The sequence below is a fragment of the Athene cunicularia genome (assembly GCF_003259725.1).
Source record: "Athene cunicularia isolate RWA chromosome 9 unlocalized genomic scaffold, athCun1 chr9_part1, whole genome shotgun sequence".
Classification (NCBI taxonomy): domain Eukaryota; kingdom Metazoa; phylum Chordata; class Aves; order Strigiformes; family Strigidae; genus Athene; species Athene cunicularia.
Window position 1 is genome coordinate 7051587 of NW_020799110.1, and position 22100 is coordinate 7073686.

The 22100-nt window shown below is 36.4% G+C and overlaps 1 protein-coding gene across 10 annotated transcripts in view; it reads left to right on the forward strand.

The window, feature by feature from the left end:
* NLGN1 (neuroligin 1) overlaps nucleotides 1-14649 on the forward strand; it is a 308214-nt gene extending 293565 nt beyond the window's left edge. For 5 of the 10 annotated variants that reach the window (XM_026855064.1, XM_026855067.1, XM_026855066.1 and 2 more), the window contains 3 exons: nucleotides 4872-5084; nucleotides 9691-10480; nucleotides 11494-14649. In XM_026855064.1, the coding sequence (XP_026710865.1) occupies nucleotides 4872-5084; nucleotides 9691-10480; nucleotides 11494-12316 (1826 nt within the window). In that variant the 3' untranslated portion in view covers nucleotides 12317-14649. The remainder of the gene's footprint in view (nucleotides 1-4871; nucleotides 5085-9690; nucleotides 10481-11493) is intronic. The other 5 variants (XM_026855065.1, XM_026855068.1, XM_026855070.1 and 2 more) reach the window with 1 other exon arrangement.
* Nucleotides 14650-22100: the final 7451 nt, after the last annotated feature.

A 22100-nucleotide genomic window follows, 5' to 3' on the forward strand; every position in this document is an offset into this window, starting at 1 on the left:
TGGACTGCATAGAGAAGTATAACTAGAAACACAGCTATATTAGTATAACACACGCCTAAACAGGTGGGCAATATGAAAGTTGTAAGTGTTACTGCTTTCAGTAACATAGCTCTTCGAAAAAAACAAAACAAAACACCTTTAAGCATGTCAGACCACTTCTTGTAAGATGTTGTGTTTTATTTTTAGAGTAGCATTTGTTGCTGTGTATTTTCTTGCAGGCAGATATTTTTTTTTTTTTTTTTTTAGGCTGCTGGGTTATGAAACACTTGTATGGATAGAACTCATCAGAGGGAAGGTTTGGTTCTCTGTGATGTGAAATGGCACTTCATACCCATCAGCCTGCATCTAGTCTTTTACTGCATCACAGGATTGTAGCCGTCCCTTACATTGGGAAAAATTTTGTCTTGGCCTTCCCCCTCTGCATTAAATTGAAAGCTCAAATTAGGCCAGAGCTTGAAATAATTCAATCTACTAAGGTTTTCAACAAAATATTTTAAGTTTCCTAACTCTACTATTTTATTTATTCTTCAAAAAAGCTGGAATCATATTAGAAAAAGATTTATCTGAATGGCAAGCAGAAATCATTACCCAGGCAGATAAGCCTATAAAGCATTAAAATTTATCTTAACACAAAATACAGGGCCTGGTTGTGGCACACTCTGCCTATTTGTCTAGCAGACATGTAACAGAGAAATGGTCCAAATGAGTTTAATAAATCTCTTTCTAAAATTCACAAAAGACCACATCCTCACTTCCATAATTCTATTAGAGTCTGTTCCTTTGGAGGAGATAAAAGAAGAGATAACCTCTCCATTCAGAATATAAAATAGCAATTGTTCAGCTGATGATTGGAATATTTCCAGTAGAAGGACTTAATTATGGTACAAAATTAGCTCAATCTGACCTTTTTAGTGAATAATGCAAAAATAAGTTTTTTTGTAAATGTCTTCCTGGAATAGCTAAAATAAGGAATAATTTAGTTCACTTTTTCAACAAGAGCAAAAGGTGCTAGCATATGATAGCAGCATTCTTGGTGAGATGACAATCCAGGGATAATAATAAGACAGCATTTGCAGAAAGGGATAATATATTTTAATAGACTAGCTGATACAGTTTAAAAACAGATAAGCTTTCAGACACACAAGCCCTTTGTAGCAAGAGCAGGTTCCCCTCTGTGACTCAAAATTGCTAGCTTAATTTCTAGATGGCGTAATGATCGTGTCATAGAAATGCACAGAAATGTATGGTATCTGTATTAATTACACACTGAAAGCTCCTCTTGGGATAAAGACAGAACATACTGTTGCAATCTCTATTCTATCTAAGTGATAAATAGGAGTGTGTACTTGCGCCCACAGACCTACAGACTGGGTGTGATGCTGCATGTTAAAGCATTTCTCTACAGGTGTTTAGTTAGATGAGTTTATCTGTATTGAGGCACTCCTCACTAGAGGAAAAAAAAAAAACAAAAAAACAAAAAAAAACACACACACAAAAAAAACCCAAAACAACAAAACAACCAAAACCATACATAAACTGGAGAGAAAAGCCTCGTCTGTTTTATCAGTCCTATCTCTGATTTGGTGACATTTTGAATGCCTCTAAGCCATGCTGATACTACTGCGTACAAGGAAAAAAAAGGCATGAACAGGTGGCAGTATTAACAGGCTTCTTATGGTTCTGAATAATGAGATAGAAATGTTTCATGTCATGAAAGTCAACATCAATAATCATCCATCTTGTGTAGATATGGAAGTCAGCCAGTGTGGTTCTTGCTGAGGAGGCGTGAGATATTTCTTTTGCATCGGAGCTGTTACTCTGGACACAAGTCATAATTTGTCTAATATAGATGAATGAGGAGAATATTACTAATACTTCCTTTTTTTTTTTTTTTTTTTTTTTTTTTCTTCTGGCACGTTTCCTGAACTGAATGAAAGGTTCCTGATACCTACTTTTAGCAATGGGAGACATTTCCTCTTTTGCTCTTTTTAAGGTCCTTTTCACAAAGATTCTTTAAAAGTAGTATATTTATAGCTTCCCAAGGATCTCGCATTTCCCCGTCAAGCTTCGGAGCTTGATGTGAACTCATTTAACAGCAGGGGATTGCCCTAAGTCTTTGCCTGTAATTTTTATCTGTTGCTTTTCCAGGCAAAGACTTACTCACTTCCCACTTTGCTGCATATTATACATAGAAAACAACTTTTTCAGAAGATCTGAGTGTTAGTGTTTGTTTTCCTTCAGGGTGATCACTGTCTCTCAACCATAATCTATTTTCCTAACAAACGCCTTGGAATCGCTTTGAGAATCTACAGGATCTTTTTGAACCAACACTCCAGGCTCAGGGAATGCAAGCCAGGGAAAGGGAAAAAAAAAAACAACAACCAACCAACCAAAAAAAAAAAAAAAAAAAAAAAAAAAAAAAAAAAAAAAAAAAAAAAAAAAAAAGAAAAAAGAAAAAAGAAGGATTTGTTTAGGCAGAATTTTGGTAACTGCTGTAACTGCTCTCATGTCATTGTTGTCTGTATTTTGCAATCCCTTAAATCAGTACAGTCACTTATGTGCTTAATATGATGAACTGATTTGTCACTGATTTTCCACAGTCGTGTACTTATGCACAGGAAGGGAAGACTTTCCCAGCGTGTGCAGCCACAGGATCTGTAGCTCCCATAAATTCCTACATTTTAATTTTGTTACAGTCACTAGTACCATCCCTCAACTTCAAGCAGGCCGACAAAGGCAGTGAGTCTGGTTAGGAAGCTTTCATTAGATTTGCTATTGTAGGTTCGAAGACATCATCTCTCTGTGTCCTTTAAAACTGTTTATGGGGGACAACGTTTTACTGGAGCGTGAAGACAGGAATTAATACTCCAGTGCAGGAAGGATTATACTGGGGCCATCCTCTCACATGGATGTGCACACCAGCCCCTCTGGCTACGGAGAAGAAAACAAAAGAGAGTGAAGCAGAGGAAAATAGCATCGTATTCATCTCAACACAGTAGTGAGCTGTAACAGTAAAATAAGAATGAATTAATTATATTTATTACTTCCTCTTTGGGCTTTCCCTGGATATCAGGGTGTTATTTTCTTCTTTGGAAGTGATGTTACTTTGCTTTTCGATGCAGTTAAGTAGTAAATGTGGCAGGTTTTAGTTGCAGAATAGTAGTTATTTTAAAGTCTAGCATGAGAGTAACAATTTACTACGACTAGGGTGAATGAAGTATGCCCATTAGACTTGGTACATTAGGTCTGGAAGTGGGAGAATTGCTGGCCTGGCACCTTATGCCACTTTCCTATTCCCTCTCCATGGTAACAAAAATCAGGATTGACCTACACAAACAAAGCTGCTCGCCCTAAACGGAGCACAGCTCAACTATGGAGGCAGCGAGGCCAACTAGCTTTCAGTGCAGCTTACAGCAAAGAAGGTCGGGTAGTGTAAGTACCGACGCGGGTGACAATACGAAATGTAAGCTTGCTGTTTGGAGTCAGATCAGAATAATAATAAAGTAACAAATGGCATATTCATTATAGACATGGGTATAGGTGCGTGCATGCACCTGTCTATATTCTTGTTAACTCCTTACTTTATATATGTACACACACACGTGTCTGTCTTCTTAGAAATGTCTCAAAAGCTGCTTTTATTGTCATAATGAAAGAGTAGGACTCCTCTGAGAGCCATTTGTCTGAAAAAACTACTGTAAACGTCTTTTGAGTAGGCTGTCTGCACTCACTCAAGAGAGTTAAATCAGTAGAACTTTGACGAGACTAGAAAACCCACTAATATCTAATTACGGTGGAAACAATTGTAATGGTTGCATTTCTCTATGAAGCATGTACAGCAAAACAGTTACACTGTCGATTTAGTGAGCATTAAATCAGTTTGATATGCAAATGTAGGTGCCGGGCTACTTCATAAAGCTGCTATTATTTAAACATTTGTTTATTAAGCTGGGAAAATTAGAAGTGTCAGTAAATGGGATTCAAAAGCAAAGCAATGTCTTTTACCAACAGAGACTTTCTTCACATTTTTTATTGTCCACCTTTTGGAGTCAGCGGGCTCTAATTACAAGAGGAACAGCAATACTTTATATGAGGGTACTGCTGGGAGTACAGTGTAAAACAGTCGTTCTTGCACCTGACATGTTCCACCGTTATTCTTCCAGTATGACTAAAAAGGAGCAATTCTTGTGCTCCCTGGATTACCCCTGAGCTCTTATCTTTTTGATGTTAAGGGGTCATGGAAACAGCTTAAATTGTCCTTATCCATTTAATGCAGATTCAATTAACTCAGGTTAATGACTATGGGACAGAGCTCAGGGATTTGAGAGCTGCTCACATTGTTCAACCTGGCTTGTCCTGTGACATAAGCTGCATTTTTGGGGGGAGAAAAAAGGAAAAGATAGTGTGTTGTGAGGATGTAACCGGTCTGCAGGGAAGTGTAACCATTGTCTCTCAGGCATGCACAAATCTCATGGCTGCATCTGAGTAGAGAAGTGCAATACACAGTGGACCAAATCACTTACAAAAGGACTGCAGTGTATCTGTTTGCTAAACCTTTACTCTTCGGAAGTCTTCGGGAGTAATATGCTCCAACCTCTTAAGGCTTAGATGAGTATTTTCTTTGGGATGTAGTTTCATCTTCCCTTCATTAATATCTAATGGCCAAAAGAGTGAATATCAAAGAATTTGTTTCAGGGAGAGCGCAAAATTGCAGATTGTTGTCCAGTGAATACAGAAAATTATGTAGTTGTATAATATTTAATGGTGTGTACTTTTGAAATCTTACTTGGAAGTTTGCGACAGGATTACTCAGAAGAGCACTTTCTAACCTTTTCTTTTTTTTTTTTTTTTTTTTCCATTTACATTCACAGGATTTTTGAGCACTGGGGACCAAGCAGCAAAAGGAAACTATGGCCTCCTTGATCTAATTCAAGCTTTGCGATGGACTAGTGAAAATATTGGGTTCTTTGGTGGTGACCCACTAAGAATAACTGTTTTTGGATCTGGTGCAGGCGGTTCATGCGTCAATCTGTTGACTTTATCCCATTATTCTGAAGGTAACCGTTGGAGCAATTCAACCAAAGGTATTATGCAGGTTGCAAATTTTGACAATTTTGGTGTCTGCATGCCACCGCCATTAGTACTATGTGATGCTCTGTATATTCTCTTTGTTCCTATGAACTGTTGAGTTCAGCTCAATATTAAGCAAACGTTTTAAAGGCTGTACAAGCCACCTTCTCCCTCAGCTCTTCTCTGCATGTTTAAATTTTGGGTCACTTTCTTCCTTTTCCTATGGAGCTTTGTAGAAACACTTTATAGCAGATTGCTGAACAGCATTTTCTCGGTGCATCGTTTTTGTCTCTTTCCTTTCCTACCTAAGGGTGTCCTTTTTGGAAAACCAGTCAGTCATGCTCACAGTAGATGAGGTCATCTGTATTCAGACAGTCATGAAAGGCATGCTTAGTTTCTTATGAGGAGCAGAATTTAAAGAAAACTAAAATGACACAGTTTCTCTTTTCAGGCTAACAGCTGAAATGATTAAAACTATTGTTTTGTGTGAAGGAAACAAGTACCTAGTTCAGAAATCTTTTGTCTGGAACTGCATGAACTTCACTTGCTGTCATCTAATAAAAGAATGGTTGAATGTTTTGCATGCATGATCCAAAATTGTCAAAGCATCCAAGTTGCAAATGGATATTCTACTATATGTTTTTTCCTATTCCACAACTAACACCTTCTCTCTCTAGTCGAGGCAGACAGCGGGAAATTAAAACCATGCTGTTTGAGGCACCCAATATTTTTCCTTATGATTTTTGCCCCACAGTTCCACACAGTTTCTCTCATTTGCATGGCTGTTGCTTATTGATCACATTACTCTTGTCTCACCGTTTTCACACATTTTTATCTGTATTATTTAGTTTTATCAGGGACATCACATTGTGCCCTGTGCATACAATCCTCCACTAACTTATATTACTGTATCTCCATGGTGAACTAATTGGCCAATCATAACAAAAATAATTCCACAGACATTAAAAGAGCTGCATTTACCCAGAGTCATGATGCAGAGTCCACTGAGGTCAACAGAAGTGACAGATTTTTTAGATCAGTCCTTTACACTCTTTTAAATGAGAGAAAAATATGGCTTTTACAAAGAAGGTCTAGTGGAAAATAGACTGTAGTTTAAATTTTAGTCTATTTCCACAGCTCGATCTTTAATGTAATCTTCTTTCCCATAACTACCCACAGTTAAACAGGACATATTGATAAACTGACCTATAAGAACAAGATGTAAGCATTACCTCAGCACACTGTAATCTGAGGGTCTTTTTTCATCAGAACTCACAAAAATAACTTTTGTCATAGATGATTTAGCTTAAGGCTGAAAGGACACCTGTTTTTTTCTCCTCTAACTCTTACTTGATATTAATCTTGATCTTCTTGATGTAACATGACATTAACATGAAATGCCACATTTACAATATCTGGTCAGTTTTGTGTTGATCCGTATGAGCAAATTTTGCCCTGTCATATTCTAACACATGGCCAGAATTCTGCCAGGAGCAGAATTTGTTTAGTGAAACTGATGATGTAATTTGCCAACATAGCAGATCAAAGGATTTGGGAAGGGACTAAAGGATGCTTACAGATGTGTACTTAAAATCCAATTATAAAAGTAAAGTTTTGATTATTTCTTTTATAAAAAAAAAAGCAAAAACATGCTTTATTGAAATCGGGATCAAACAGAATGATGAGCCACACCCCCACGTATGTTATGTTTCTTTTGGTGATGGTTAGACCTGCCATTAAAATAAAAATTGGGCGGTTTCAAATAATAAAAGTTATTTCAAGTTTTCAAACACTTTTCTTAACTTTTCTTAACACTTTCAAAAAAAACTTTTGTTGTGGGAAGCCCATTATTAACCAGTCTGTTTCATAAACTGTAAATTCTGATGCTCTCTTTGCTTCCTTCATTTCCCTTTGAAAAGATCCCTTGGTAGCTGAGAGAAAGCATTCAACCAGTTTGAAGATGGTGCTTTTCCCAGCTGCCCATCTGCAACTGGGCAGAACAGGACCCATCTTTAGAAAGTGCTCTGAAAATGTAGATGAATATATGCAAATTATTATTATTTACTTCGGTGAGACTTTGAATAGAGTCACAAAATTATATGGTCCATTGAACATTTAAATATTTTCATCAGTCTGAAACCCATAAGCTATAATAATGATACACATTATCGAATAAAAATGTAGCTTTCCATCCTGTGTGATACCAATTTCTGCCAGGATTATGTGGCAGAATGAAAATAATTTTTCATACTGTTGTTCATTTTTCACCAAATGGTTTGAGAGGAGAAATATTTCCGTAAGCATTCTTCAGCAGAAGGAGAGATGTTTAGTTTCATTTCCTAAGATAACTTTATGGCCAGAGGATTTGACTGCTTTTACTTAATCCAACATTTAATGTTTATGTAGCACTTAGCAAGCCATAGTGTTTATATCAGCATTTTCTTAATACGTAGCTTACACTTTCTGTCCTTGTTCAGAGATATTTAATAAAGCAATAAAAATAGATTTACACAATATGCAAAAAAGAAACATTATGAAGTATCATGAAATACATCTTCGTGAAAATTCAGTTTTGTCATTTAGTTACATTTATTACAATGCTTGGATCCTCTGCGGTAATTCCACTGACTTTGAGCTGATTTATACTAGCTCAATATCTGACCTTGTAAACATGCAAATATATTTTTACCTGCTTTATAGCTCAAGTTCTTTCATATTTTTTATTCATATCTTACAAGGAAATAATATCTCGGATATGACTTCTCATAAATTTAAGGAGAGGCTTGAGTTTACATATTTCAGTCCCTACACCTATCTGATTTTAAGACTTTTGGATTTGGACCTAATACAGTCTAGAATTATTTTAAATTCCTCAGTAGCTTGTAAAATATTTTTCACTGGCAACCGATTCCAGCTAACTTCTGAGTGTATAGGGTCTGGCACTGCAGCAGAGGCTGTAAAGGTGTGTTTCTGGCTTGATTTAGAGGCTATGGAAGTTTTTTATCTATAGAAATATGTTACTTATCAAAGTAAGAGCCATCTTTGGCATTACTGGAAGAAAATTCTGAGGTAAGATGAGCACCTTAACTCCAGTTCCTTCAGTGGGAGTATCCAGCTATTCATCAGGCATTAGACCAAAGATACCTTCGTGCCAAATTAAGTGCGTGAGGCCAGGTGTCACTTCCAGTCACTAAGCAGCTCTGCCAAAGTCAGTGCAATTACTCCAGGTGCCTATCAGCTAAGTAAAACCAAATTTTGACCCATATATCTTAAATCAGCATAGCTTACATATGCTATAAGTCATTTTGTATTATCCATAGGAGGTAGGGTCCAGTATAAAATATTTTCCAGTAATTAGTGCAGATGTTTTGTCTTTTGTCTGAAATGAATGATAACACTTCCATGAAAATGTAAAAAACCCAGAAAGATCACAGTTACCTAAATAGAGTATAAGTTCCTGACGTTAGAGATGAGCATTATTTTGCACAAGGTTCAGACTCCAAATCTCTTCCAGAACCTGAACTACCATCCCCAAAGGGAGCAGGAAAAGGCAAGACCCCAACACAAAGGGAGGAGCCAAGAAGTATTGGGACAAGGGTGGAGTTTTGATTGCATTAAAGCCAATATCAAAAACATTGGATTGATTTATTGACTACAAGGGGGTGAGGCTTTCATCCATGATATACTCGAAAATGCTTACAGAAGGGAGAGGAAAATGTCAATTTAAACGTATTTTGTTATTTCTTTGAGTAGAATTCCTGGTCCGGAGTGCTAGTTAAATCAGCATAAATTCAAATTAATTGCACTGAAGTCTTTGGGATTTGCTATAAGTTTATATCCAGCACCAGATCATACTCTCTCTCTCCCCTAAATGAATACCTGAACGTATTTTAAAATCCCTGAATTACAAAGCTAAATAATGTAAAATCTATTATTTCCCTTTTTATGTAAGTGTGATCACTATAAACCTTCATTAAAAAAATGTCCTTACAAGAAAGGATCTTGACTCTTAGACACTTAAAAATTTAATGGCTGACTAGTACCTTCTCATCTATTACTCGAGAATGTAAACTCTCACTGTGACACACAATTCGGAAGCACTGCACCTCTCAAACCAAGTTTAATCCCAAACAAAACATAAAAAAGCAGTCTATTAGGTTCATTTAACACAGAGTTGTATGCACACGTGCTGCTGATGGCTTGAACAATATCCAGAAATTCAATCCAATTCAGATACCTGTTGGCTTTTACTCCAACCTATAAATTGCTTTTACTTTAGGAATTTATTTCAAGCTAATAGTGTTATCCTACATAAGGTAATGCCACTTCTTTTTCTTCCTGAGGGTTTGTTTGGGTTTTTTTTTCCAAAATCTGTTCCTCAGCTGGACTACATTGAGGTAGAATCATTTGCTTCAATTTCTGCACACATTGCATTTATTTTTTATACATTACCTGTAGGTACTATGACAGATCTCACCGTCTTGTGTATTTAAGTACTATTAGGATTCAAGTATCTCTTCTGTTAAAGTTTTGTATTGTTTCAAAGAACTCCTTTGAATCTTTCAAGTATGTAGCCGTTTCAAGGTCACTTCAGTAGTTTTTAAATATTTCTCCCCACAGGACTTTTTCAAAGAGCAATAGCTCAAAGTGGAACAGCTCTCTCCAGCTGGGCAGTTAGTTTTCAGCCTGCAAAATACGCCAGGATGTTGGCTACAAAAGTCGGTTGCAACATGTCAGACACTGTAGAATTGGTAGAATGTCTACAGAAGAAGCCTTATAGAGAACTCGTTGACCAGGACATTCAGCCAGCAAGATACCATATAGCCTTCGGACCAGTAATTGATGGCGATGTGATACCAGATGATCCTCAGATACTGATGGAACAAGGAGAGTTCCTCAATTATGACATCATGTTGGGAGTTAACCAAGGGGAAGGGTTAAAATTTGTTGAAAACATTGTGGATAGCGAAGATGGCATATCAGCTAGTGATTTTGACTTTGCAGTTTCTAATTTTGTTGATAACTTATATGGATACCCCGAAGGCAAAGATATATTGAGGGAAACTATTAAATTTATGTACACGGACTGGGCAGATCGACACAATCCTGAGACCAGAAGGAAAACACTGCTGGCTTTGTTTACTGATCACCAGTGGGTTGCACCAGCAGTGGCTACAGCAGATCTTCACTCAAATTTTGGATCGCCTACATATTTCTATGCCTTCTACCATCATTGCCAGACAGATCAAGTACCTGCATGGGCAGATGCTGCCCATGGAGATGAGGTCCCTTACGTACTAGGAATCCCCATGATTGGTCCTACTGAGTTATTTCCTTGTAACTTCTCAAAAAATGATGTCATGCTAAGTGCAGTGGTGATGACGTACTGGACAAACTTTGCAAAAACTGGGTGAGTACCAGATAATGAATAGTCTTGTATACAAACTCAGGATATAATGATGCAGTGTTTTCTCTTGGTTATCTCCCTTGGGAATGCCCCTGTACTTGTATCATGTATAAGAGATTAAGAATTGGGTTGGGTATTTATGTTTATTGTAATGTCCCTCAGCTCACTTACACATTCTGGCAAAAAGAGAGAAAAAATATCTTTGCGAACATTCTGCATGAAGAAATTAAAAAAATACCCTGTACACAAAAGTAATTAAGGGTTCACCAGAAAAGTGCAAAACTAAGCATTTAACGTAAGCGTGTAGTTAAAAATGGTTACATTAGTAACTGACTTTACCCCAGCACTGATAATATTTTCAACCCATGAGACAGAAAATTACATATATATCGCATCATATATAATACAGCTTATTTTAATGATGTGTTTACTTTTAAATTGTCACTTCCAACCATAAAATACGTGACTTTAAAACTTCAAAAGTTTTGTCATTTTATTTAATTCTTCCTTCACTGGTAGTTCAAAATGGTTTTCTACCTTCAGCCATTGGACTCTAAGTCACTCTGTGTTGCGCTGATTTATGCCCTGCCATGGTCTTTCATCCCTGGAAGGCCACAGATGCTGCATGTGAACTGAAATGCTGAGCTTTGTGAGCTTTATGTTGCTAAAAAAGAAAAGCAAAGCTTCGTGTCCTCTCACGCTGGTCTCTCATAGACATTTGTCCGCATTACCACGTTGCTGGCAATCTGTCCTCAGTGGCAAAAGATTTCAGTGTGAGAGACACTAGCATTTTGAGGAACTAGGGAAGTTGCTAAAGTCTATGTAAAAGAAGGGTTCGTTTGCATAATGCTGTTTCTAATCAAGAATATTAAGGCCTCTAATTTTAGGAAATAACATTCTGCTTTGTCCAAGGGCAGACTTAAACATTAAGTATAAAATCTTAATTATGTTAATTTTTTAAATTCTTTTTGAAATACTATGTAACATTGGAGATTTTTATTTTTTTTTTTGTGTAGTGACCCAAATCAACCAGTGCCACAAGATACAAAATTCATCCATACAAAACCAAATCGTTTTGAAGAAGTAGCATGGACCAGATATTCTCAGAAAGACCAACTGTATCTTCACATTGGATTAAAACCACGAGTTAAAGAACATTATAGGGCCAATAAAGTGAACCTTTGGTTGGAACTGGTACCTCATCTGCACAATCTTAACGACATCTCACAGTATACCTCTACCACAACTAAAGTGCCATCAACTGATAATACTTTCAGACCAACAAGGAAAAATTCTGTTTCTGTTACTTCAGCCTTTCCTACAGCCAAACAAGACGATCCCAAACAACAACCAAGCCCATTTTCCGTGGATCAAAGGGACTATTCAACAGAATTGAGTGTTACTATTGCAGTTGGTGCATCTTTGCTGTTCCTGAACATTTTGGCCTTTGCAGCATTGTACTACAAAAAAGACAAGCGGAGACATGATGTTCATAGGAGATGTAGCCCACAACGTACTACTACCAATGATCTTACCCATGCACAAGAAGAGGAGATAATGTCCCTCCAAATGAAGCACACTGACTTGGATCATGAATGTGAGTCCATCCATCCACATGAGGTGGTTCTTAGGACCGCCTGTCCCCCAGACTACACGCTAGCTATGAGAAGGTCTCCTGATGATATTCCCTTAATGACACCCAACACCATCACAATGATCCCCAACACTATACCAGGGATTCAACCCCTACACACATTCAATACATTTACCGGAGGACAGAACAATACTCTGCCCCATCCTCATCCCCACCCCCATTCACATTCAACAACCAGGGTATAGCCAGACAAGACAAAACAAACTTTATTTTTTGATGGATTACAGTAGGTGATATTACTGAAGATTACTTGGCTTTCAACCTACAAGACTCTTACTATTTAAATATGGAGGAATATTATGTGAATATACATATCAAGAACTTTTGGGGTTTTGAAAAAAATGAATTGTACATATATCAAATGAACTTAAGAAACAAACAAAAGAAAAAACAAACCCAACTGTCTGCAATTGCTTGAAGCAGTTGTCCTGAATGATACTTTGTCATTCACATTCAAGTATTAATTTTTTGAAGATTTAAGTTACATAATGGAATTAGGCATGTGCAACACAAACAGGAAAGAACTATGACTGAAAATTTTAAAAAACCTATAAATATGCACAAGGGACACACTAATGGAATGTCAGATAATTTTCACCAATTTTTATTTGGACCTGTTTTCTTGTGTAGACCATATTTACATATTTGAATAAGTACACAAAGCACCAATGCTGTTAAGGCCTTAGAAAGGGGCTCATGCTGAAATCTGCCAGTCAAAGAAGTTTTACAGCCTGGCAGGTACAACATTATCACATAAGTGCTGTCAGTATAAAAGTTGTGGGAATAAAGGAAACTGGGTATTTTTAGCACGATGTGCATGATAATTTATATGCTTGGTGGCTGTGCTGCTGATTAAGCCGTAATTAAAATTCTCCTCATCCCATTGGAGTTTTAATAGAAGCTTTCTCCATCAATTGGCACAACCTAAAGAAGTTTTTTAAAGGGGCAAAAGTAATTACAGTAAAATATTTCATGGTAGCTTCAGAAATAGAATGAATTGCAACAAGTTCTTAAAAGTATTTATGGCATTCTAGTTATCCAGTGGTGAACCCTCGTTGATACAAATCCCAGACCCCCCCCCAAAAAAAAAAAGCTATATTATTAACGTTCTTTTTCCTTTCCACCTAAATAATTTCTAACTTTAACATAACTATAAATTTAATGGAATCTCCTTTGATGACGGATTTATAATTTGCTGTGATTTAGTTACAATATATTTAGTTCAAATTGGTAAGGTAAAGTGTGTCCAAGAATTTAATTGCAATGATATTTTGCAATGGAAAAAATGCCCCAATATTACCGTTCTGATTATGCCTTTCAGTTTATTCTTCAAACTCATGTTGCATGTTACAAAGTTTACTTATAACGCTTTCCTATAAAGTTATTTCCCTTTTTGCTATACGTTAACTTTGCCATTCAAATGAATTCTCTAGACCAGATGGCAACAGTGTAGAAAAAGAGGGTGCATAAGAATGAGGAGAGAGCCAACAACTGGAAATTTTACAGTCTGAATATTACGTATGTTTGTGTGATTTGAAATGAATGTTCTAAAATCACAAGAAATTTTTCATTCCCCTGTTGCTTTCCAGCAATGATATACCACAGTCCTTTCAAAATGTTTGTATATGTAATCAGATGTACATTTATATAAAAGAAAAAATTGAGATGGACTTAAGAGCACATCCCTGATAAATACTTTCTCTCTTACCTGTACTATATTTCTATTAGACTAAAGTTATGTGATTTTTTTTTACATTTTTTCAAATTACTAGCAATTTTGATAGTTTGTAAGATAATGCGAAGAACTTTCTCTGACAAACTAACTGCAGTAACAGAAACATTTCTTTTCAGTTACTCTTTTTCAAGAATGAAAGCTTATTACACACAAAAATTGTATACTACTTGATGGAAAATTACTTTGTACTTCTTGGCCATAATACTGGTCACTGAGTGAAATAAAGATAATCTGGATAATGAATATTATTCCAATGCTAAGAGATCTGATATTTGCTCATTAAAGAGCTAAAATGTTTATTGCTGTTTTGTCATTTTTTAATGAAGTAATGGTAACTGTCTCAAATAAAGAGTAATATCTTAAGACCAGTCTGGTTTTTGAAGACATGAACATGCCTTCTACAGCTAATACGACTACATAATTATGGGACAGTCCCACCTACAACCATTTCTTACAGAAACACTGACATTGTGACTCTATGATTGTATTACATGCAAATCTCCCCTAGTTTTCAGGAATAAGGTAAAAGTGCAAATATCAATACTGAAAAAAAAAAAGCCAAGGAACCGGCTTAATTGAAATAAATCTGCAATATTCTGTGAGGGGAAAAAAAAAAAAATCAGGTTGGTTGGGTTGTTTGGTTTATTTTTTTTGTGATTGAGCTTTCATTAAAGATTGCTAGGAAGTTCAAAGTGTGTTTGCTAACATCAAGCATAAATGTTAAAACTGAAGTTGAAAGCAAAATAAAGTATTGCAATTTCAGTCATTTTATTTAGCTATTAACCACCCCCACAACCCTCCCCCCCCCAAAAAAAAACCCACAAAAATCCATGTATTTAATTAGTGCTTGTTACAATCCCCAGTTTTAACTTACATTCTTTTGGTAGAAGCATAAAAATGAGTCTTCAAAATCCAGGGTGGTCTGTGTGCAATTTCTGCCTGATGTGGTTGTGCTTTTAGACTGTGACCTGCCAATGTAAACCAATAAAAAGAATTGTCTGCCATCTGATAATTATTGTTTAATAGGAAGATTGTATTTTGCTATGTTGATGAAACAAAAGAAAAAAAAAATACAAAAATATTGATGGCCATAAAACAAGATATTCATGAAATATGATTTTATGTGCTTTTCTTAACTTTATCAAAACCAAAATAACTTTCTACTATAGTTTATTTGTGGCCATATATCTATATATCTCTATATATACAGTACCTGGTAATTGTTTACTTTTATTAGTTACAAAATAAACGATTTAGGTAAACCAAGCATGACACTACACTTTGTTTCTGTCAGCCAACAGTATTCAGAATGTGAAAGATGAAGGCAACAACACAAATTTTATCACTCCTGTTTGGAAAAAGAAAAGTGTATTCCTGTGATGCAGATTTTGGTGGCTACTTCATAATCACATTACAGCAGCTGGCTTTCCAAAAGTGAGATGGTGTCCCACATTTTAACACAGCATTAAGAAAGACCAAGAGATGTTTTAAAGCTGAAACAAAATAAAAGTATAGGAAATGGTTTTGGAATATCTTCATTATGCTTCATGAAATATAAGTTTGTTCATTTAAAAATATTTATCTGTTTGATTTGTTTTCCACGGTAGCCTACAAGAAAGCAAAACTGAGTGTGATATTTAATTTCTTGTATCATCCTTGGACCAGATTTTCAATAAAATTAGGATATCAGTCAGTCTTTGAAGTTCAGTAAAAATATAAAAAGCCTGCGTTTATTGCTTTCACACTTTTGTAAATATGTTTGCAGACCTTTTTAAGAAAATGTATTCTACCATTTTGAGAAAAAAAAAAATAACAATGGAATCATTGTCTCGTTTATCTATTAAATCTACAGGCAATATAATGTGCTGTGCTGACATTTCTAGGAGAAATAAAGCAGATAAAACCGCATTTTGCTCAATGGTATCTCAGTTGGTTGTACATGGTGTTCTCCACCCACAGAAGACTTTCAAGGGATGGATGAACTACCCGAATATAATGTTCTGCAGGAAAATGGAGTTGTTGTTTTCGTTGTCTGTACTAAACACGGATTCCTTTGTCACAAGACTTTAATTATTGGATTATTAAAATACCCTGAAAATGAGGATGAATAGAGGTCTAACAAATAAACGTGTTACAGCTTTAAAGACACAACTGCCCAGAAAATGCTGGAATTTCTGTTGCCAACTTCACTAAGAGATGAAACAGCTGAATTCATAGGAAGCTGTCAAACATCACGACATTCCTTTGATGTTTGTAAGTTGGATTTTTCCTGTGGTGTTTAAAATATTGGCCTTTTCCCCTGCTTTTTTTTTTTAGTAATGAGCTGTTACAGATGATCACTTTTTAATGTAAGCGAACATTAGATAATTTAATTATTATTGTGAAAATGTGCTCCCAAATAAATTAGATTAATGGGAAATTCCCTGTAGAGGTTTTGTTATTTTTCATTTAAAGCTCTTGTCAAAATATCTGTTGTAGCAGTTTGGGGGTTGGGTTTTTTTTTCAGCCTGTAAGCTAGGGGACTTTCTCCAAATAACATCAAAAATCTCTTTTTCTATTTGAAATAATAACACTGTAAGATTAAGATGTCCTTCTGAGACCTCCAAATAAACATGAACAATCTGAAACATGGAGAACAGGCTTATAGTCTAAACGTTCTGATTTGATTTAATTCCGGCACATCAATACCTTTGTATGCAGACTAGAAATTAGCAGCATTTGATAAGGCGTTCAGGAGAACTATGCAGCAGAATCAGTGAGTTCGCCACCAACCATGTGCGAAGCCCCTTTTCTCTTAGGTTCCGTTAATGCTATTGTATAATTGATTTCTTATTTACAGATTGAGTAAAAACTTAACTTTGTGCAATGGGAAATGGTTAGAACAACGTAATGAACCTTATCTGGTTGAAAATGTTTAGGAAAAAACTGTTGAGAATTACCTAGGAAGTGTAGATTTTCATGTGCTACCTGGCTGCATTCCTTTTTGTTGATATTATAATTCTTAGTAACTCATACACATGGGAAACAATCATTTCTGTAATAAGCTTTAGTTTCTAAAAAGAATTTAACTATTGTATGTAAACTGTGGATTAAAGCTTATTCTGAGTTTAGTTTCCCTTGCCATTGGGACGAATGAAAAGACCTCGTAGAAGTGCAACAAATTTGTACAAATAATTTTCATTCAGTATCTTGATTGTGTTTTTTATTTGAAGATAAAAGTACCATCGCTACAGTAAAAGCTGTGTGTGTGTTTGTCAATGAAAATCACCTTCTTGTATATGTATGCATCTTACTTTCCCTGTGCATACCCCCATACACCACTCCACCTAATAGAGGAGATTTCAAAAATATGAATAAACAGAGAATTTTTTTGCACCCTGCAGAGTCAATTCAAAGGTAAATGCAAGTGCTCAGTGTGGAGGCAACACTGGTACCTCATTCTGCATTCTCCACTCTTATTGACCAGATGCTCAGCTGATGACTTTTTTTTTTTTAGCACCGGCTGAATTAGTATTTATCATAGGACCATTGAAATCAATGAAGCCCTGACAATTTACACCAGCTATCGATCTGCTTCCGGACCTTTAATGTTCAGCATGGCTCATCTCACCATCCAATTTTGCATATCTTCTCACGCACATGAACACCCTCTCACAGAAATTATTACAAGTATAACTACCTGATTTATGAGCACTATCAGGCACTAAAATGTGCTTTAAAATATGCTTATAGTTATTGGTGTGTAAGTCCAAAATTCAGAAAAAAAGAGCTTTCTACAAAATAATAATAATAAAAAAAATATCCCTGAAAATTGTGCTGATACAAAGAAAGGGTTTGTACCACAGTTTGCAGCCTTAACATGCTATAGTAGGTTTTATGTTAAAGTCTTTTTAGAAAGAATCGTTTGGTTCTGTCTCATCCTCAAATCTATATGTTGACCTATATGTCGAAGACACAGTGACACTTCACAGCAGCTGTAAGCCTGCTCTGCCGTGCTCCATTCTGGAAGGGAAGAGACTTACAAGTGAGCTACATGCTTGCTGTAAATTCAGGACAGAAATAGCTGGATTTTCTCTAAGTTCTCCCTTCTCAGTGTCAGCAATGCCAGGCACTTAGTGTTTATGAGCTTAGCTTTAGAAGGATGCCATTCAAAAAAATAATAAATGTGGAGTTCTTAAGTCTATAGGGTTGAGCAGTTAGTATTCAGGTTTTCTGCTTTACAGCTGTAAGAGCCGGTAACTTTTTTTCAAACAAAAGTTGATAATACTGGCAACCGGAGATGATAATACTAGAGCTTTATTAATGAGAAGTTCATGAAAGACTGTGTGAGCTGATAACATTTTAACTGCATTATTTAAAAAAAAAAAAAAGGATAAATTTTGCATGCAGTGATTTTGTTCTGTTGCTGGGAATGTTAATGAGAATCTCACTGTTGGCTTTACTGAAAGCAGGATCACTTCAGAAATCTGTATGAGCTCCTGTGAGGTCCATATAAAAGTTAAACAGCTATAACCATGGCTTCTAAGAGCCTCTGGATGTTTCCAGACCTCCCTGAGTTATTTATCCATCCGTATTTCTGCAAAGAGGAGCCTGTATGTTCAGGTATTCATGCTTGGTGGCTGAATGCAGATAGTTTCTTCCCCAAAAGACACATCACCACGATACTGCAAAACCAGTCGATATACCTTATTTTCCAGCAGGTCTTGTGAGCTTGGTCTCAGTGCTGGGTCAGTGCAGCCCTAGGCTGGAGCGTGATTGTATCCCATGGACAGGAAGGATAGAAAAAGAAAACTTGTGACTGCAAAGCAGTCGTGGGCCAGACCCAGCACATCATATAAATCTTCCCTGGAATAAAATGAGGGCTGGGGCAGAACCTTCTGGCACGAGGCAGTTTGGGAGAGTGAGATGTGCACCTATTTCCTCCATTAATTTGTAGAAACAACTTCAGCAGCAATTTAAAGCTCTTAAAACTATATGAAAGGTTCTAAAAATAATATACGGTTTGTTTGTCATCAAATACATTTTCAGCAGAAGTCATGCAGTATTTTACTGATTGATAATAAAGATATGGTTGTACAACGTTGTTTTTCTACTTTTCACAAGGTTACTCCTATGTAGTGGTGAAATTTGGCTAAGCAGATGTATACATTTTCCTCTCATTTGCATACAGGTAAGTCTAGAGCAATTTCATGAACGTGGAACTGTGGACCTTCACTAAAAAAGGTAAGTAACATCCAAAACCAATTACTCTTGGCCAGCTTGTAGAGATTCCCATATTAAACCATGTGATGATTTTTAGCATTCTTGAATTTACCATAAATATATTTTTCTCTCCCCAGTTAGTAACTGGAGTAACTGTTCGCTGCTCGTCACGGACGATAAAGATAGGAGGAACCATTGGTTTCTTCTCATGAGTCATGATTTTAGTGTCCAAGATCAAAAAATGTAATAGAAGAAGAAAAATAGCAAAGCAGATTTTGTGGTCTGGGTTGGGTTTTTGTTTGTTTGTTTGTTTGTTTGTTTGGGGGGGGGGTGTTTTTGTTTTTGTTTTTGTTTTTTTATAGGTCCGTTTGGGTATCTTGATTCTCTGAAGGATCACCAGAGCCCAGGAAAGGATACAACCTTAATTGTTGCAGCCAGGAGCTTTGTTGGATATTTTCCTTTTGCCTTGTCCAGGAGGAAAGGGAGGGTTAAGTTCATGAAAGGAGATTCTCCAGCAAAACACTCCCAACCGTAGCTCTGAGACACACCAAGGAAGTGTGAAAACACTTGTAAATTCTGCTATGTTGACAGAAGAAGGAACATACCTTGCCAAATTTAATAAAATATTGGTAATGCTTATATATTTGAGATTCTATTAATTTGTTTTAAAAAACAAGTTACCCCTTTTCAACTATAAATTTATCTTAAACCAAAATGCGCTACTTGTTTACGAGAACTTGGACTGTGTTGTAGTATGCATGTGAATTCCCCTTTGTCTCATACTTGTCCTGGTTCCATTCTACAATTCAATTCAGGGATTTTATTTTAAAACTAGAAACTCTCTGTTTTTATTGAGTTGCTTCAGTATGGAATACTGCTAGGTGCATTTTATTGTCTCTAATTCATTCACCATTTACTCAAAAAGTACATTTTCAGTTACGATTAAAAAAAAAAAACCAAAAAACTATGTAATAAATGCAATTTTATTCTTCATGACCCCTCACATCATTATGGCTGTCTCACAAATGCAAATATTTGAAATAATTTAAATCTCTGTTTTCTTCATTTATTTTTATCAGTCTTCTTGTTCCTTCTGATTGGAAATTTGCTTTATCTTGTTTTCCTTGTAGTAGCATATCCAGGGCTACTCACAGATGATCTCTTTTTCTATGAAAATAGTGTCTGGGTACAGAACAGCTCTTAGACACTAAACTCCTCTATCAATTTATGAACTCCCAGCCACAGAGGAATTGCTATTCAGGGTGGGAATGGAAATCCACCTACTCTAGTACCGCTAGTGTCTACTATGGCCAAGACCAGTTGCTTGTGGGTAGGTGCAATAATCCCTTCAGTCGATAATGATAGGCGTGTGCCAGGAGGTTCAGAGCCACCACTGAATTATCCTCACACACATGCCAGATGGTAATTTTTCCCTTTGAAAGATGCTGAAGGTGCAATTTCACAGACAAAAGCCAACCTCCTAAGGCAAGCATGTGTCTCCAGAAATAAGCAGTGACTTGTAAACTCTGCTACTTGCTAGATTAAAAAGCTTAAAGAGGCTATGAATAGTTTCTAGCTCATGACCATACTTCAGACAAGTGTTGATGTATTTTTCCTGGCTGTGCAGATACTAAGACCTTTGTGGGCTTTGTCATGGTGCCTGTAACTGTCTACAGCTGTTCCATGGAGATGAGCTCTTGCTGACCCTGCTGCAGTAAACAGCAAAATTTCTATTGACTGCACCTGAGAAACATGAGCACCTTCCATAGCAGAAGGGAATCAACTACAGATGTGGAGCATCAAACCCGATTTTCTACTGTATTATAACTTGAAACAGCCCTTTTCCTCCTTTCTTACAGAGCAGTACCTTGATAGTTTGGATGTGACTATGCTGCTTTTGCTGTACATTTCTGGCTGGATGTAGAAGGTTATCAGGCTGAAATTCTTCCTCTTTAAATTATTAAGTATTATGTGCCTAGTGTAAGGAAGCTGACAAGACCTTATCTGAAGTTAGTAGAAGGATGAATTTTAATATTGGATAAATCATAGTCTACTAGTATCTGGTTTCTCCTGTTGACTAAGAGGGAACTGAAGGTAGGTGGAAAAAAAAATGCTGTCCTTTCTGTTCTTCAGATACACTGAACTAAGTAGAAAGTCTGAAACCTTTTCATGAGATGAAGTATTTATTTACATATTATATATGTATGCTATTGATAATTATTTTTCTTTTAGTTGCATAGATCAGAATGATAGCTTTTCAAACCTATTGTTTATCCTCTTGCCATAAAGCCTATGGCAAAGGAAATAAGACCAGCAATGATAAGAATTAAATAGCAGAGACTCTGAGGCAGCATGAAGTAAAGAAAAATCCTCACATTAAAAACTTTATAGTGCAGAAACTTCCTAATGTTAAGCATAGCTCAGATTGGAGGAGGTTGCATGTGGCTTCTATAGCACAGAATGTATTTCAGAAAGAATTTGGCCTTGGTACGGCTAGATGGGCTGGAGAGTTTCTTCTTACAGTTTCCATCTCTCTAAATAGCTCCAAGATTCCTAACCGGTAAGGCACAGTTATGCAGTTTACATGAATTGCTACTTCCACAACACTATTTTATTTCATGTGATATTACTTTGTGAGGGGGTAAATTTTGCTAGGAGTGAGCTAGCAAAGTGGAAATGCAGAACAGAGAAATGCCGTAGGGGAGAGAAAGCAGGGAAGGAGAGCTGGGAGAAAACAGAGCAGCCTAGAGGAGTGAATTTTAGGGATGAAACCTCTACTGAGCAGTCTGGCACGCCAGCAGAAACAAAGGCTTCTTGTAGTGCTTGGTGAGACTGCTGTGTCTTGCCACTTCGAGCTCCTTTGATCAAGTAGGCTGATTCTTCTCAGAAGTTCGTATGGGTTTAGATGCATGTAGCACACAATAGCTAAATTTAACAAAAAAGACTAGCTGCCTGTTCTGGTGCAGTGGAGTAATTTTTAATTTTTTTTTCCTGTGGTCAGACATTCCTCTCTCACCTTCTAGTTTTAAGTG